General features: G+C 39.3%; 1 protein-coding gene across 2 annotated transcripts; it reads left to right on the forward strand.

Moving 5' to 3' along the window:
- Window positions 1-6,842: 6,842 nt before the first annotated feature.
- LOC110696526 (putative 12-oxophytodienoate reductase 11) lies at window positions 6,843-18,220 on the forward strand. Of its 2 annotated transcripts, none has more exons than XM_021873843.1 (5): window positions 6,843-7,191; window positions 8,212-8,352; window positions 8,446-8,576; window positions 9,116-9,292; window positions 10,237-10,876. In XM_021873843.1, exons 1-5 carry the CDS (start codon window positions 7,121-7,123, stop codon window positions 10,827-10,829), a joined length of 1,113 nt encoding a protein of 370 aa, XP_021729535.1. In that variant the 5' UTR covers window positions 6,843-7,120; the 3' UTR covers window positions 10,830-10,876. The 2 variants fall into 2 exon arrangements, with proteins under 2 accessions (XP_021729535.1, XP_021729534.1); XM_021873842.1 differs by lacking the exon at window positions 10,237-10,876 and adding an exon at window positions 17,336-18,220 and having other exon boundaries at window positions 6,860-7,191.
- The last annotated feature ends 1,291 nt before the right edge of the window (window positions 18,221-19,511 follow it).

The raw sequence follows: 19,511 nt of genomic DNA on the forward strand, positions 1-19,511 counted from the left end.
TGAAAAGCTAAAAGGCAGCTAGGGTGTTCTATTCGTGGATCCGGTCATGATATAGCGCATCCCAACCCTCTACGCTCGCTGTGCGAATGGTGTACCACTGAGCTGAGGTATAATCGGTGGCACAGGAAAATCGGATGACAGGTCTAGTCGGATGAAATGTCTGTATGACGACCCAAGAAAAGCAATAGCTACCTCTCTGACCGGTCTAGTGACAGTCTCACGCGAAGACCAAGGGAGAACCGTGGTACAAGGATAATAAGCTCGACTATGCAATCCCAGCCCGAAATGCATGACTGTACACTTGTAAATGTTTGCAACGGCAAACAGATCTAGTGGCGCGTCAAAATAATGATTTTGACCGCAAGGTCCACCTCCCCACCTGATACGTCGCAGAGCCCGATCCAAGTCATCCTGGTACACATGACGATAACCATCTCGGTTAGAGGCAATTTCGCTGTACATCAACTGACGCACTAAACCGTAGTTGTCTTCGCCCATTTGAAAAACATCAGCCACGACCCGGAATCCGCAGTTACCATCTCCGACTACATCATTCCACCCGTCCAAGTACAGCATGATAATGTTAGGTATATTGTCCTTGTATGGAAACTGATCAATATTGTTTCTTCCTATTAAAATATAATCAAACACAGTTAACAAGGCAGAAGTAATCTAAAAAACAATGTACAATGTAAATTAAAGTAAGCAACCGTACCAGTTCTCAGGGGCATATTCACAAACGAAGAAGAATGACTACGACTAGATGACGATGTCCGATCATGACCACGACCACGACCACGACCAAGACCACGAATGTACTCAAACGCATTCCTGTTCCGCCGTTGCCGACCTCGAGGACGCTCAACCCCTTTGGGTTCCTCATAATCTAAGCAAGACGTGTTGAACATGTCATGAAGTACGTGAGTAGCGTCACGAATAATAGAAGGATGACTGGAGGACACTCGGTCATACATCGAACGAAACTGTTCCAACTCCTCCTGTTCATGGTCGACCGTTTGAGTATCTGCATGCTCACCAATAACGAGCGTCCACCGGAATGAATGAACCTGATCAACATGTAACGACGCCCTTTCTTCTGTAATAATGCGGTGAATAGCATGCGCAAGGTAATCCATGAGTTACTGAAATAGCACACCCGCACCGAACATACACTTCATCAGCCAAGTCCCTCATCCTGTTGTACTCAGTCATAATCAACCCCAAGTAGTAGTGTGACACACGACCATGGAGAATCTTAAATATGAAATGGCTATACATCGTACCATGTCGCCGTCTGGAGTCCTCTAGAGAGTTCCTGATGCCGTTCTTCTGAGTTTCAATTGACTTGTTTGGTCTATCGAACAGTGTATCCAAAGCAGCGGTGGAAGAATCAATCCAGTCCTTGGTAGCTCTATGAGCGCTCTCAACTCTACATGTTGTATTGTTCTCGAAATGAAGTTTGGTTTGTCCAATATTTGACAAACTTTTCCCTGTGAGGTACTCACTGCTGCATCACATAGTTCACCACTGCCGGACACCACTGGTACGAATCCCTGAAGTTAGCCAATTCTTGATTGTACACTGCCTCTGTGGTAGCTTGTAGGATCTTCCGCCACTTACCATTCACCAATCTCTATGCCATTTCCAAATTCTTGTTGAAAAGGTTGTAGGCTTTCACTTTCACACAGTTGTTGATGTACCATGTGCACAACAAGTGCTTCGACTTTGGAAACAACTCCCCAATGGGGGCAAAGAGACCTCCCTCACAGTCACTAACGATGGCTGCTGGATGAACATTAGGCCCGATGTAGTTTCTCAGCTTATATTTGGAACCGTCTCATCCTTGATGATTGCATGACCAATTAGAAAGTTCTGGTTCGTTGGAGTCATCCCCATGATCTCAACCAGTAGGAACTTGTACTTGTTTGTCTTGTACGTTGAGTCGATCAAAATCACAAATGGCCAAGACTTGATCATATCAGCACAATCAGGATGCACAAGGAATAGATGAGTCACCTCCGCTGTATCTTCATCAGAATCAAACCAGAACAGGTAACCACGTGATTGTGCCTGGTGTAGCAGCTGCTGTATAGGGTTCCTTCCTTCTGACCGTTCAACCTTGAGTTGCTGTCTGATGTTGTAGATGTGTCTTCGATTTGGATGGTCTTCTGGAAATTTCTCTAACACAGATGCTAATATTTTAGCAGGCTTCACTTGAGCATCACTCATTTCTTTGACAACTAATTTCGCAGCACGACTTAAGCCACTCAGCTGTCGATGACCCACTTCATATACTATCATCTCATGGTTGTGATACCCCCATTTATAGTAACCAATCACTTCCCAACCATCACGACTCCGTAGTTGTCGAACCTTTACTCTGAACTCACACCCACAACCTTTCCGCTTTGTATCAAACCGAGTGGCTGTACTGAAATCTCTTTCTTCTCTTTTGCGATAACGGTCGCATCTCAAAATGCGATCCATTCTACCATCCCGTTGAGATTTATGAGTTGATACTACCAAGCAAAATCCAGCTGTAATTGCAACCTGTTTTGCCCAATCAATCGCTTGTTGAGCATCTTCGAATGGACCATCATGTCCAAATATCTGATAAGTGGCATTTATGCCACTATTTAGATCCTCTAATCGCGGTATTTTTCTACGTTTGTCCCTTGTTTGTACCCCTTTTGCTCCGTTTCTCCCTTTATTATGTTTTTGTGCTTTTCCTCGTGTTTTGTAGGCTTTTGGAGTTGATTTTAATAGAATGAAGAGCTTGGAGAATTGGAGTTCATTTGAAGAGCTACAAAGGAAGTTAAGGAGCAAGCAAGCAAGGCCATACGGACAGCGCGGGTCGTGCTTTCAGAATGGCGCGGGCGCGCCAAACCAAGCGCGGGCGTGCCTAACATTGGGGTTGAAAATATTGAAGGAGGCAGAATGTAGGCGCGATTTGGGCGCGGCTTAGGCGCGGGCGCGCCTAAGATAGGCGCGGGCGCTCCTAAGATAGGCGCGGGCGCTCAAGGGCCTGAACTCCGAAACTAACCTTTGTTCACTCTTTTAGCCATAACTTTTGATCTACAAATTGGATTGAGGTGATTCAAAATGCATTGGAAACTAGACTTAAAGAGCTTTCCAACATTAGGTTGCACGCCCCCAGAAGCCTCTTACAACAGAAGTTATGGCCGTTTGAAAATGAATGTTGCTGTCAGGCCAATCCCAGTGCGCGGCCGCGCAGGCCTCTATCGCGGGCGCGCACGAGCAGCTACGGGTCTTTTAAATGCTTCTTCCTCTCCTCTTTTTGGCCAAGTTTTGATGGTGGGTTTCTTTGGGGTTTTCTCTCTCCTCTTTGAGGGGTTAAACCCTAACATCTCTCCATCAATCTTCACATAAATTAGGCTTAGATTTAGTTTTAATCTTTGTTTTTATACTTTGCAATGTAGATTAAGAGTAATTTAGGGTATTTTAGAGAGAGAAAGTGAAGAGCTTCAATGGTGGATTGAAGAAGATGAAGATGCAAAGTGACATTGTTTTGGATTCCTTTTCAATACTTCAATGAGCATTCTAAACTCTATCTCATTTATTGTTCTTTCTTAATTTCTTGCTTGATTAGAGTAGTTGTTTAGTTTAATTGCTTCTCTTTGTTCTTCTTGTTGGGTTTTGTGTTAGTTGTTCATGATTAGTGAGTAATTCCCTTTACTAAGGGATTGGTGATAGCATGTGGTGAATCTTGAATGTATTAGGCTAGACAAATGCTGGTTATATGTGATTAAATATACCTTGTAACCATGTTTTTACTAATTACTCCATGTGAATGGCTAATCATGTGTTGTAATTGGGTGGATTGAACTAAGTTATGACGATAGTGTAACTTAGGGATATCCATTAGGTGATCGATTCTATGCAAAAACCTTAACTTTCACAGCTTATGACGATAGTATGGGCATGTGTTAAGTTGGGAAAGCCTTTGACCCCGATAAGTGGTTAGATGGTATTGTTGGTATTGCCTTATATGAGATATTTGGTTTGCATGTAAACTCATTTCCATTGCCTAACTTTATTGAAGATCATTGTCATGTTTGACCCTCTCCCTTGGTGTTAGTTTAACTTAATATAAATCTCATTTTTGTTTATTGTTCTATCCATCCTATCTCTTTGACCTAGCTTAATTGGTGGTGGTGTTGATAGTGTTTATGTCGTCTCCGTGGTTCGACCCTCTACTTACCACTAAACTTGTTTAGTGTAGGTGTAGGTTTATAAATATTGTTTGGTTGAGGGTAGTTAGTCCAACGACCTAATTATCCATCCCCAATATCCCACTGTAATCATTTCCGTCTCCGCCATAATCCTGCATTATAATAAATATAAAGTAAAGCTTAAATTAATACATTTAACACAACATTAACACATAATTAATATCTACATTTTTAATTTGTAAATTTCATTTCTACATTTAACGGATAATACATTTACTTTCTATATTTACACATAATTAACACAAAATTAAAAACATAATTATGTATAATATTATTCATACACATACAAATTTTAAAACACAATCATTTATAAAAGTATTCATACAAATAAACAATTAAACATAATTATATATAAAAGTATTCATACACATACAACATTAAAACATAAATTGTTTTCTTGGAAATTATTAACACAAATCTAATTTCCACATCCTAAATCAAAACATAAAATTATTAAACTTAATTTTAAAAAAAAACTGTTTTTTTTTAATACAATTTTGAATTTTCAAATTAAAAAAAATAAAATAAATAACAATAAAAAAATAAAAGAAAAAAAAATATTGTTGAAGGGGCGACGTCTGGCAGGAAACGCCAGAGCCATGGAGGAGGCGCCTGGCAGGGCCGCCACATCCATGGGACTGGCGCCTCCCTAGGACGCCTGACCGGTGGTTTTGGCGCCTGGCAAGGACGCCTCATTGGTGGTTCTGGCGCCTAGGATGGACGCCCGTGCCGTGATTTTTAACGTTACTTTACCTCGTTTTCGTCGACGACGACGTACCTCCGGCGTCCCCCGCCTCTCCGGCCTCCCCTCCGGTCTCCCCCAGCGACCTAGTACGGCTCCACATTTTTTGAATCGAGATTTCCTCACTTTGGTTACGATTTTAGAAATGGGCAATATTGTCAAACCAAGTCTAATTTGTGGGCTTTATATAGAAAACTGTAGGCGATATTTAACAAATCCCTAGATTAGAATAGTCAAACTATGCACACATGTCGATGCACTAGTTCGTTTGTCCTTATTTTTATATAAGTAAATATTAATGAAAATTTTAAAAAAAGTTATATTATGAAACTTTATGTCAATACCTATCTAACAACATATTTTATGATACAATACAATATGCTGTTACATCTATAGTCAAAATTAATACATAGATAATAAAAAAAGTTTAACGTGTTAGTTATTCTGAGACCGACGGAATATACAGTTATGATAAAACATAGTTTTGTGTGGTATTGTTAGAAGTCATTGTCTTAAAATATATTTTCATAACATCAACTTTTAATTTTTATAATTTTACTTATTGATAATTAGAGCATTAATCATTGAAGTAATGCGTTGGCAAATGTGAAAAAAAATAATGTATCAACTAAAAAAAAAAAAGAAAAAAAAAGAAAAAAAAAAGAAAAATAGGAGAAAGTAATTTTTTAATAACCTAACTACCCAACCTATATATATTTTTTTCAATTAATATTTAGTCAAAAAATTACCTAAAATCATATACCGGTCAAAGTTTAATACTTAATAAAATACAATATTTACATTTTAAGAGATGTTTTTGGAGACCTCAAACCAGTTTAGCTAGACTAGAATATCCCAGAATCGGACTCGATGACTCTACTTGAATGACCCCGAAATCGACCTAAAAACAACGACCTGAAAGTAACCTGAACCCTGAAATCTACCCGGCCCATACCCAACAAGAAGTGGAATTCACCCGATCTTGACCCGACCTGACAGTACCCAACTCGAAGTTGACCAGTTACCTGAAGTGACTCGACCCGAAATCAACCCGATATCCGAACTTGACCTGATTCGAACTGACCAGACCAGATTTTAGCTCGAATTAATTGACCCGCACAGACCCGATACCTAAAGTGACCAGAAATAAAATCACATTATACCTAAAATGACCCGAACCAAAAATACCTGAGTAAGTTGATTACCAAAATGATCAGAATAATTTAATCCCAAATTAATTAACTTGAAGAAACCCAAATCTTGTGTGAAGTAATATTGATGACAACAATAACATTGATATTAGCACTAACAATTATATTTCCTAAAAAAAAACACTAATGATTATAATTATAACACTAATAAATTTACTGATATGAATTTAATTGAGCCGAACATGACTCGACCAAATCATGACCCGATGTTTGGATCGACTAGAAAAATTGACCCGGCTTGAATTGACTTGGCAAGAAACCGAACCGACTCAAAACAATTTACTAGAACTTGATTTAACCCGAACTCGACCCGAAGTGTTGACCCGATATCCAAACTGACCCGATTATTTGTTGACATAAAATCGACCTGAAACCTGAAATGACCCGACCCGACCCCGATCCGATTATTTATTGATCCGATATTGACCCAACCTAAAATGACCCAACTCTTACCCGATTCGAACGACCCGTTTGCCAGGTCTAGGTTTAGCCAATTATGGAGAGCCACAGCCTGCATACGTCACTGCTGGTGTCAGAGGTGTACTAAATCAAGGAAAAAAAAAAGATCACACAATCCACTTGTTTTCATTACCTTATTTAGTTTGCTTTGTTGACCCATTGACTAAGCTAAGGTCATGAATGATGTACATTCTCATCATATCTCTCAGATCTCAATTACTGCTCTTAATTACAATAATTAACTCCATTCTTAGAACGCCATACTCAATTATTTCTTGCTTCTGTCATTTTATGTAGCCTTTGGACCCACCAATACACCCACTCACCCACCTCTTAAACTTTGGTCAGTTTTTTTTTGGCGCCATGATTCTTATAAATATCGGTGATTTTTTCTGATTAGTCATAGGTTTTTGAGTGAAAAAAAAAAAAAAAAACCAAGGAAATTTTGTGTGAAAATGGCTTCAGAGTCTGCAACTATCCCTCTTTTGACCCCTTATCAAATGGGTAACTTCCATCTTTCTCATAGGTGAGCTTAATTCCTCATTTATTCAATTTTCAATTGTTACAAGTATTAAAATTTTGGAATTCGATTTATGAGACTTATTTTCATTGTTGTATAATCTCGAAGAATTATCAATTCGATATTTGTAAGGGTGGAATTAGTAAAATTATTTGATGAAATTAGAAGTATTAATTTTTTTTTTGCTTTGGAAGAGAGTAGTGAGGACATAATGTGTAATGGGATTGTTCTGAATCACATAAAAATTGTTGTTGGTAGTAATAAAATTTATAAAGTCATTTGATGAATGTGGTAAGCATTGATAACCAATATGTTGTAAAACTCATATAGCATTATGCTTGTTAAATTAACTCTGGATTACATTAGTGATCATTGGTAAGAAAACAGATTTTTGAGCAATTCTATTCAAGATAGTTTGCTAGAGTTGCAAGATGGCAATCATTAGGATATGGCCCCTAGTGGCTCAGATACGTGCCAAGTAGAAAGAGGGGGAAGGTAGTGTACCGCCTATAGTATAGTCGCGTGTATGCTCCTCAAAATAAATATACATGGCCTGGTCTTTTCTATTTGACTCATCAACTTCGTTTACATAGAGGTTTAGGTGGAATCGGCATTTTACTCGTTAGTTTCTGTGTCGTCTATGGTTGGAGATCTTATTCTACCATTGGTAAGATGATCTCGTGCCAGCACTTTGTTTCCCTAATAACAAGTTGAAAATGTATAAATTCCTGTTCAATGCTTGGGCGGCAGTCTATGAAACCGTCTGGTGACTCTGGTCGGTTTTGTTGATCTTGATTGTTATGACTTTATTAAGATACTTTAGCTTTGCAACATTAAAGTACTTCAATTCCTCAAGAAATTTGACATTAATTTTAGTGTGTGTGTGTGAACTTTCATGATATATTTAATTTAGTCTCAGCAAGAACAAAGTGGGTTGGCTAATACTTAAGTGTGTTATGCTTGATGTAAGATTTGTCATACTTAAATGTGACAATTAAGTTAATCATTGATATTTTTGATTATCAGGGTTGTTTTAGCTCCATTGACCCGACAAAGGTCATATGGAAATGTTCCACAACCACATGCGATTTTATATTACTCCCAACGGACTTCAAATGGAGGTTTGCTCATTTCTGAAGCAACTGGAGTTTCTGACACTGCTCAAGGGTACGTTTGAGGCAGCTAGCTTTAGCTCCACACTTCTTAGTGATGAGAAATAAGAAATTCTTCCCTAAGTTTCAGACCTCTTTGATTGTGCAGGTACCCAGATACGCCTGGTATATGGACAAAAGAGCAAGTTGAAGCATGGAAACCAATTGTTAACGCTGTGCATGCAAAAGGCGGTATATTTTTCTGTCAAATATGGCATGTTGGACGAGTTTCTAATGAAGGTCACTAACCTGAATCCTTCTCTTTTTTATTATCTCAAGTTGCTAAATATAAAACTTCAGGCAATTATTGATCCTTTTCAATTTTGAAGAATTGTTAGCATATAAATGGATAGGGTGGTATTGCAAACAAATAGTTAGTGTGTTTCTATTAATTTTAACAGTTAGATTCAATTTACAGTCACTCTCTCATGTGAGGTGGTTTTGTTATAATATTTCCCTTATTTTCATCATTGAAAAGGGACTTACTAATCATGTGTATTAAATACTTATATTCATTTTACTTGCTCTCTTAATGACTTATGTAGCTTGGTCTCTATTATTTATTGAATTTCTTATTTAGGCTGTATTGTCATTGATTTAACATTTTATATTAATTGAATTGTCTTTAGGTTGACTGTTTTTTTGGTTGGTTTCTGATTACTTGTGCTTCATAATTTTTTTTTTCTTGTTTATTCAGTATTCACTTAGTGGGGTCCGTTTTTACTCCCTTTTTCTAGATTTTCCCTAGCCTTTTCTAACCCAAGTTTGCTTGTTGCCAGGTTTCCAGCCAAATGGCCAAGCTCCAATCTCTTGCACAGATAAGGCTTTAACACCAACAGTTCGGGCCAATGGTATAGATGTTGCAGAATTTTCAACCCCAAGGCGATTAACAACAAATGAGATACCTTTAGTTGTGAATGATTTCAGACTTGCTGCTAGGAATGCCATAGAAGCTGGTAAGTTTTTGCTAAACATGAGAATATTTGGTGGGAGATTGTAACTTTGAATGTGTGTTCTAATCCTGCCAAGATGGTAGCATTTAATCATCATCTTTACCATGGAATTCCTTGTTACAATATTTATTATTTTTTATATCTTTATATGTCTATCTTTATTTAAGTGATGACAAAATGCTAACAAAACCAAGTGATGACAAAATGCTTACAAAACCAGTCATATATAAATTAAGCCTCTTGTGAATGTCCATGATGAAGCCTTCGCGGCCTAGCAAGGTGTAAGTCTTGGAGGGGTGAACAGGCACGGGGAAGAATATACTTAGAATTTCTGTTGTATTTAGATTGTTTAATTATATACAATGTTAGTTTGACACAAAGCACTGTTTCCTTCACCAAATATTATTTGTCTTGATTACAACTTAATACACATTTCCCTCATTAAAGATGATAAATTCTTTCTAATGTCATGGCATACACAAAGACTAGTTGCTTGCATGTGTGTAGGAGAAGGAATGTTAAACAAGAAAGAAATTTTGTAGGCTGGAATAATTTTGGTTGTTTTCACTTCCATATTTGGTATCCATTGATGTTTTGGACGTGAAGTAAACTTGTGATGTGTGCTTGTAAGAGCATACAATCTATGTATATGGTTTATGTAGGCTTGGCCTTGTAAGATGTTGGCTCTCAATTTTGGTCCATGCATATAGATTGAATGCCTGGTTTTACTTTCAGCAACTTTTTTGATGATATCTTGTATATAGCAATGCATAATAAGTTGGAATAACACCCCTGTGTGATTGTCAAATGAGCATGGTTGTCAATGAGGTCTTGATCATTTGAAAGACCATCTTTTACTAAGCCTAACACAAAAAATAAGTTTTATCTTGTAAAAGGTACGATTGTATGTTTTCTGTGTCCCATGATTACCTAATATTCTTTTATAGGCTTTGATGGTATTGAAATCCATGGTGCTAATGGATACCTTGTTGACCAATTTATGAAAGACCAAGTAAATGACCGAACAGACCATTACGGTGGATCTATAGAAAACCGTTGTAGATTTGCTCTAGAAGTAGTTGAAGCAGTAGTGAAGGAGATTGGTGCAGGTAGGGTTGGATTTCGAATGTCTCCCTTTGCTGATTATATGGAATCAGGAGACTCAAATCCCGAAGCTTTGGGCCTATATATGGCTAAAGCCCTCAACAAGTTTGGAATCCTTTATTGCCACGTAATTGAACCTAGGATGATTACTGTTGGCGAGATAAAAGAATGTCCACACAGTTTACTGCCCATGAGGAAGGCTTTCAATGGTACTTTCATTGCCGCTGGAGGTTATAAGAAGGATGATGGAAATAAGGCTGTGATGAAAGATTACACTGATCTTGTAGCTTATGGTCGTTTGTTTCTGGCTAATCCTGATTTGCCCAAAAGACTTGAGCTTAATACGCCTCTGAATAAGTATCACAGAGATACATTTTACATTTCTGATCCTGTTGTTGGATACACCGACTATCCATTCCTTGAAGTTGCAATGTAGTCCACACCAAAATTTACAGCTATGTTGTTTGTTGATAAGTATATTAGGTGACTCGTACTTCGTAGCTTTGTCCGCCCGATCGGGCGGACATTGCCCGGTCTGACCGGGCGGAAGAAGAAGAGGTGCCTGGCAAATTCGTTGAAGAAGCTGCTCTCGCGCCCGACCGGGCGAGCCTTCGCCCGACCGGGCGAGCCTTCGCCCGATCGGGCAGACCTTGCCCGGTCTGACCGGGCGGTGGGGGTTGGATACGTTGAAGCATTCGTATGGAGTTTTCTTCTCGCGCCCGATCGGGCAGACCTTGCCCGGTCTGACCGGGCGGAGAAGGAAAAATACGGAACGCGGATTTTGCGGTTTTAGGTTATCTTATTTTATTATCTTTTTGCCCAAGTATCTTTTAATTAGGGATTAATATAAAACCTCCCTAATATCAGTATTAGGGTGAAGAGAGACAGAGTGAGAGCCGTTCTTGAGAAATACAAGAATCATCTTTGTAATCTTTGCAGTTTATAGTGAAATCATTCGATCTCGGTGCCCGTGGACGTAGCTATCACATCGATAGTGAACCACGTAAATTCTTGGTGTTGTTCTTATTGTTTGCATTGAATTTCTTTATTGTTTTCTTGTTTGTTTTCGACCTTTGCTTCCGCTGTCGCACAACAATTGGTATCAGAGCTCAGGTTCAATCCTTGGAGAGTTTCTTGAAGATAACAATGGCAGGAGATTCAACAATAAGAATTGAGAAGTTTACCGGGAAAAATAGTTTCGGGCTATGGCAAATTAAGATGAAGGCTCTGTTAAAACAACAGCAGATATGGCGTCCGTTGGCTCCAAAGAGTACTACTTCGGAGTCAGGAGACGGACCGACTGACTCGCAGTTAGAAGTTATGGAAGAGAAGGCACACTCTACCATATTACTTAGTCTTGATGATCAAATCATCACGGAGGTTGCTGATCAGGAAACGGCGGCTGGATTGTGGCTGAAGCTGGAGTCATTGTATATGACTAAGTCGTTGACCAACAAATTATTACTGAAACAGCGGTTGTTTAGCCTCCGGATGCAGTCAGGTACTTCCTTACGGGAACATCTAGAAAAACTTAACTCTATTTTGCTTGATTTACGTAATTTAGATGTTAAAATTGATGATGAGGATGCTGCGTTGATTTTACTTGTATCTCTACCGTCTAGCTTTGAGAATTTTGTAGAGTCTTTTGTTGTTGGTAAGGATTCTATAACCTTAGAAGAAGTGAAGGCAGCACTTCATACTAGGGAACTCAGAATGAAAGCTACGAGTGATAATGGGGAAAATGGTAGTGGGTTATTTGTTAAGTCCGGAAAGTCTAAAAAGAATAAGGGGTTTAACAAGGGGAACAATGCTGGGTCGGGTGCTGGAAACGGCAAGGATGGATCTAGTAAAACTACTACTAAAACATGTTATTACTGTAAAGAACCGGGTCACTTTAGGAATAATTGTCCGGTGAGGAAAAACAAGTCCCAGGCTGCTGTAGTTGAAGAGAAACCGAATGAGAGCTATAATTCAGAGGAAGATTTAGCATTAGTCAGTTCTGCTAGGTCTGATGATTTATCTGATAACTGGGTTCTAGATTCGGGGTGTTCGTTCCATATGTGTCCACGTCGAGATTGGTTTGATACATATGAACCTCGCAATGGGGGTATGGTTATAGTCGGTAACAATGCTCCATGTAAGGTCACAGGTATTGGTTCCATGAGGTTGAGGACTGTTGATGGGCGGAGGTTAACTTTGACTAATGTACGGCATGTTCCTGCTTTAGGAAAGAATCTGATTTCATTGGGTACCCTGGATGAATTGGGGTACAATGGTGTGTTTTCAGATGGGGAGTTGTGTATTTTCAGAGGTTCTGAGTTGGTACTTAAGGGTATCAAAAGGAACACCCTCTATGTTTTTGAGGGTGTTACACTGCCTAGTTCTGCGGTTTGCGCATCTGTATCTCACCAGGAGATGACTAAGATTTGGCACATGAGGCTTGGTCATATGGGGGAGAAGGGGATGCAGCTATTGTCCAAGAGGGGTCTTCTATCCGGGGTCAAGGTTGCCAACCTTGAATTTTGTGAGCATTGTGTGTTTGGTAAGAAACACAGGTCAAAGTTCAGCAAGGGTGCTCACATTACTGATGCAGTGCTCGATTACATCCATTCAGATTGCTGGGGTCCATCTAGAGTTGAAGGTATGGGAGGTTACCACTATTTTGTGTCATTTGTTGATGACAAGTCCCGATACACATGGCTTAGGTTGCTTAAGTCAAAGGATGAGGCCTTCAAAGTTTTCAAGCAATGGAAAGCTTTGGTGGAAAATCGACAAGGAAGGAAGATCAAGAAGCTACGAACGGACAATGGGCTAGAGTTTTGCAAAGACGAGTTTAATCAGTTCTGTGCAGATGAGGGTATAGGTCGGCATCATACTGTCAGGAAGACACCACAGCAGAACGGTGTAGCAGAACGGGTTAATCAGACACTGCTAGAGAGAGTTCGATGCATGCTCTCTAATGCAGGGCTTGGGAGGAGGTACTGGAGTGAAGCTGTGTTAACAGCTTGTTATGTCATTAATAGGGGTCCTCATTCTGGAATTGATTCCAAAATTCCGTTTGAGATCTGGAGTGGTAAGTTGCCTAATTTTTCGAATTTGAAGATTTTTGGTTGTGTTGCTTATTATCATGTTATTGAGGGTAAGCTGGATCCACGAGCCAAGAAGGGGTGTTTTGTTGGGTACGGGGATGGTGTGAAGGGGTTTAGAATTTTTTCACCTTCGGAGGGTCGGGTCATTCTTAGTAGGGATGTTACTTTCGATGAAAACACCATGTATTCAATTAAAAATGCAGAGATTTCAGATTTGAGAAGGGAAGGAGACAATTTATTACAGACAGATGGGGTACTTGAGGTACATCAGTCTACCATTGCTGATTTACCTCGGGTACAATATATTGATGATGATGCTGATGTTCCAGTGCCGGGTACTCCTGAACCTGAGATTACTCCTACTCATTCTAACTCTGGGGATGAGGTGGAGCAATCTAATCAGGGGTCATCTAGTCAACCTGACACCATTCTTGAGATGCCTAAACGAGTTATCAAGAAGCCTGTTAGATTGATTGAAGAGATGGAGGGAAGAAATTGCTGTGTTGATGCGATGACAGGTTATGCATTGAGTGTAGCTGATGATGTAGAGTCATTTGAACCTGCCACATATAAACAAGCAATTAGTTGTAGTGAGTCTGCGCAATGGCTTGCCGCAATGGGTGAAGAGATGCAGTCTCTTTACAAGAACAGAGTGTGGGAACTGGTAAAAGTACCGGAAGGGAGGAAGCTTGTGGGTTGTAAATGGATTTACAAGAAGAAAGAAGGGTTGTCGGAAACTGAGCAAATACGTTTTAAGGCTAGGCTAGTTGCTAAGGGGTTCAGTCAGGTAGAAGGGGTTGATTTTGTTGAGATATTCTCACCTGTGGTTCGACATACTTCTATCCGTGTGTTATTGTCAATTGTAGCACATTTTGATCTTGAGCTGGAGCAGTTGGATGTTAAAACGGCTTTCCTTCATGGCGATTTGGAGGAGGAGATTCTGATGAAGCAGCCCGAAGGATTCGAAGTTCCTGGAAAGGAACACTATGCCTGCAGATTGCTAAAGTCATTGTATGGACTTAAGCAATCCCCCCGACAGTGGTACAAAAGGTTTGATTCTTTTATGGTTTCACAAGGTTTTGACAGGAATTCATATGATTGCTGTGTGTATCATAGTAAGCTGGATAATGGTTCCATGATTTATCTTTTGTTATATGTTGATGACATGTTGGTTGCCACAAAGAATAAATCTGATATTGCTAGATTAAAGGAGATGCTTAACTCGGAGTTTGACATGAAAGACTTGGGTGCAGCTAGGAAGATTTTGGGTATGGAGATCTACAGGGATCGGGCTAGAGGTAAGCTTTTCTTGACTCAGAAAAGCTACATTGAAAAGATTTTGTCTCGTTTTGGGATGGAAAAATCGAAGCCTATAAGTACGCCAACTACTGTTAGTTGTAAGTTGTCTTTGTCTATGTCACCTCAATCAGAGGAGGAGTTGTCTTATATGTCTAGAGTTCCATATGCAAATGCGGTTGGTTGTTTGATGTATGCTATGGTCTGTACTAGGCCGGATATTGCGCATGCCGTTAGTGTTGTAAGCAGGTTTATGGCTCGACCTGGGAGGGAACACTGGCAAGGGGTGAAAAGGATTTTTCGCTACCTGAGAGGGACAGCTGATATTGGTCTTGTGTACGGGAATGATAAGGAATGCTTGGTCACTGGGTACAGTGATTCTGATTATGCAGCTGATGTGGATACCAGGAGGTCTGTGACTGGTTATGTGTTCACTTTGGGTGGTTCTGTGGTTAGTTGGAAGTCTACATTGCAGTCATCAGTTACGTTGTCAACTACTGAAGCTGAGTATATGGCTTTAACTTCTGCAGCTAAGGAGTCTATTTGGCTCAAAGGCCTAGTAGGTGAACTGGGTATTGCACAGGATTTTGCTACAGTGTATTGTGATAGTCTAAGTGCGATTTGCTTAGCTAAAGATCAAGTACACCATGATCGGACGAAGCACATTGATGTCAGGTATCATTTCTTACGTACTGACAAGAGGATTAAGGTGAAGAAGATTGGGACTGCTGACAACCCGGCTGATTTCTTCACTAAGCCTGTTCCGTTTAGCAAGTTTAAACATTGCTTAGACTTGCTAAATATTGATTACTACGTGATGTAGTAGGCCCTGAGGGGCGAAGTTGGGGAGCTCCTGGTGTAGGTGTGTTGGCATTAAGGTGGAGCTTGCCCGGGGCTTGTGATGCAGGTGGAGCATTATGAGTTGTTATACTTGGAGACGAGTATGTGATGGGTCTTGGTTGAAGACTTATCGGGATGTATGGCTTATGCATGAGTCCTGCATCGGGTTTGGCTTGAGATGTTTTTTCACTATGTCTTGATGGGGTCGTTTGCTGACTACGAGTTCTCGTCAAGGTGGAGATTGTTGATAAGTATATTAGGTGACTCGTACTTCGTAGCTTTGTCCGCCCGATCGGGCGGACATTGCCCGGTCTGACCGGGCGGAAGAAGAAGAGGTGCCTGGCAAATTCGTTGAAGAAGCTGCTCTCGCGCCCGACCGGGCGAGCCTTCGCCCGACCGGGCGAGCCTTCGCCCGATCGGGCAGACCTTGCCCGGTCTGACCGGGCGGTGGGGGTTGGATACGTTGAAGCATTCGTATGGAGTTTTCTTCTCGCGCCCGATCGGGCAGACCTTGCCCGGTCTGACCGGGCGGAGAAGGAAAAATACGGAACGCGGATTTTGCGGTTTTAGGTTATCTTATTTTATTATCTTTTTGCCCAAGTATCTTTTAATTAGGGATTAATATAAAACCTCCCTAATATCAGTATTAGGGTGAAGAGAGACAGAGTGAGAGCCGTTCTTGAGAAATACAAGAATCATCTTTGTAATCTTTGCAGTTTATAGTGAAATCATTCGATCTCGGTGCCCGTGGACGTAGCTATCACATCGATAGTGAACCACGTAAATTCTTGGTGTTGTTCTTATTGTTTGCATTGAATTTCTTTATTGTTTTCTTGTTTGTTTTCGACCTTTGCTTCCGCTGTCGCACAACATTGTTTCTGGTCAATTTAAGCTTAATTTGGCTTTGAATAAGTATCACAGAGATACATTTTACATGTCTGATCCTGATGTTGGCTACATTGATTATTGATTCATTGAGATGCAATGTAATCCAGACACCTAAATCTGCAATTATGTGTTTTTTTCCCCCGCTCAATTTGTGAAAGGTATAATCACTTGTTTGTACGATCGTTAGGTTCAAAGATAGCCGCAAAGTGTATAATATGATGTAGATGGGACTTGTCTGCAAGAACGCAGCATCATGTTAATTATATTCTAATAATATATCCTCCAAGAATATTTCATATTAACATACGTATCTTTGATGTATGGATATACGAGTATCATAGTAGTAGAGCTCACTAATTTATTCAGTTTTATAATTATGGTTACTGATACATAAGTTTGCGAGTTAAAAGTACATAAGTTGTGTAGTGCGTATGTTGTTATATGATTCTTATGCCCATTGGTGCATTGGATGTGAATTTTGTGTCCATGCCAGCTTGTAAGAGCATACAAACCCATGGATCTGGTTTGTTAATCTGTTTGGCTTTGTTAGAGTGTTGTTTTTGTTGTTGGTCCATGCATCTTGATTTGAGATCTTGATTCTACTATTTTAATTATCACAAAAAACAAGGGAGGGTCTCGAGGGATTTAGGATGGCAAAACTATGTTGGAATAGCATCCCTGTGTCAAATGAACATGGCTGCAACGAGGGCATGAAAAACCTTTCTATATTGTGTTCTTTAATTTAAAATTTTCACTCTTCTAGAGAGTTGATCTTTAGATTGTTGTGCCTCATGCTTACCTAATTATCGTGTAAAATTTTCTTATTTAGGGTTTGATGGTGTTGAAATTCATGGAGCTCATGGCTACCTCATTGATCAATTTATGAAAGACCAAGTTAATGATCGAACAGATCATTATGGTGGATCTTTAGAGAATCGTTGTAGATTTGCTCTAGAAATAGTTGAAGCAGTTGTGAAGGAGATTGGTGCAAATAGAGTTGGGATTCGTATTTCTCCCTTTGCCAATTACATGGAATCAGGTGACTCAAATCCGGAAGCTCTAGGCCTTTACATGGCAGAATCCCTTAGCAAGCATGGAATCCTCTATTGCCATGCAGTTGAACCTAGGATGATAACTGTTGGTGAGAAGAAGGAATGTCCTCATAGTTTACTACCTATGAGGAAGGCATTCAATGGTACTTTCATTGTTGCTGGTGGTTATGACAGGGAAGACGGTAATAAGGCTGTGATGAAGGGATATGCTGATCTTGTAGCTTATGGTCGCTTGTTTCTAGCAAATCCAGATTTGCCCAGAAGATTTGAGCTTAATGCACCTCTGAATAAGTATAATAGAGAAACCTTTTACATCTCTGATCCTGTTGTTGGCTACACAGATTATCCGTTCCTTGAAGATGCCATGTAGCCCAAATAGCAAAATCTGCAATTATGTCTATTCTTCAATCAATTTGTGGAAGGTACAGTACCTTGTTTGTAGCAGTTATTGATTCACAAAGAGCTACAGAAGATAATATGATGTTGATGAGAAATTGTCTGCAAATGTGCAGCATCATGTTGATCATATTTCACCTCTATGTCCCATTACAATAATATAAATATATTACAGTGGCATGGCTATAGCAGTAAAATATACATTTTGTTCATTTCTCGGTCATTTATATGAATGCAGCAGTACAATATTTTTAATTTCATTCGTACTTAATAGTATAAAGTATTTGCAGGTTATAAAGCATATCTTCATGCTGTATGATTTATTTACACTATCAGATGTTCCACTAATTCATTGAGGTTTTGCAAAGTGAAATAGGCAAGACGTAGGAATTGAATATTTAGTTTGAGGTGAGACTATCTCAGACTAACTTGTGAAAAACTAAGGCCATGAAGGTAATAAATTAGGGGGTTAATAAAAGTCAAACTTGAAAAAATATAAGTGATTAGAGGGGTTGTTGTAGGAGACAAGGTGTTTACAAATGAAATAAAGTAGTTGTGCCATAAAGAAAAGAGAGAGATGGGGAAATTATTATCCTCATTATGAAGGTAATAGTTACCCACCGTCCCCCTAGTGTAACCAGTGGCGGACCCAGGAATTTCCGACTGATGAGTCACAATCGATAACCAAATATGTAAAAAAAAAAATTTGACAACATGACAAGCTTAGCTCTCTAATAATTGACAAGATTAAAATCTGTACAAGCATTAGGGTGTATTCACAATTTGACAGACATAATTGACTATATCATTAGGGTGGGTCGACTATATCATAAGCAATCGTCCGAATCGCCAATCAAATCAGCACATATGCAAAACCCCATATAAATCTACCAAAGTCAATGGTGTATTGACAATTTGACAGACATAATTAACATCAATAAACACCCTAAATAAACACTGATTACAATTCACATGGTCAAAAAGGTTCAAATTTCATCAAAAAACCCAACAACATTAACAAAAGGTTCAAAGTTTACCAAACAAACAACAACAAAATCAACCAAAGAAAATAATTTTATTATTTTTTTTTTTTTTTAAAAAAAACTTAGAAATTTTTTTTGGGCCCTGGTGAGTCATTTGACTCACCATGCACAAGGGCAGGTCCGCCAATGAGTGTAACTATTACCCCTAAAATGAAGGTATTAGTTCCTTTTTCTTCACCTCATACTATACCATAACTACATAAATTTCCTTACAATCACACCATCACTATCTCCTCCTTCCCTATATTCACTTTCATTTTGCTTAGTTTGACTTTTATTACCCTAGTAATACATCTCCCTTAATCGAAAAAAGTTACTCAAAATCAAGTCAACACAGTCTCAAAATAATTTTAGTCCATCTACTTCGTACTAAGACCGTACCTTGGAATTTTCTGTCATTTGAATGTATATACTAACTTTCCATTTTTTGGCTCAAATTATTAGGATTGGCAAGAGGCCTGAACTTCTGCAGCAATTCATACTTTGAATAGTTCATTACTATGATGCAATTATA

This window comes from Chenopodium quinoa, unplaced genomic scaffold (assembly GCF_001683475.1).
Source record: "Chenopodium quinoa cultivar QQ74 unplaced genomic scaffold, ASM168347v1, whole genome shotgun sequence".
In the NCBI taxonomy this organism is placed as follows: Eukaryota; Viridiplantae; Streptophyta; class Magnoliopsida; order Caryophyllales; family Amaranthaceae; genus Chenopodium; species Chenopodium quinoa.

Coding starts and splice junctions, on each gene's coding strand:
- LOC110696526 (XM_021873843.1), top strand. CDS start 7,121: ATGGCTTCAGAGTCTGCAACTATCCCTCTTTTGACCCCTTATCAAATG. Junction 7,192..8,211: donor AACTTCCATCTTTCTCATAG/GTGAGCTTAATT, acceptor TTTGATTATCAG/GGTTGTTTTAGCTCCATTGA. Junction 8,353..8,445: donor GTTTCTGACACTGCTCAAGG/GTACGTTTGAGG, acceptor TTGATTGTGCAG/GTACCCAGATACGCCTGGTA.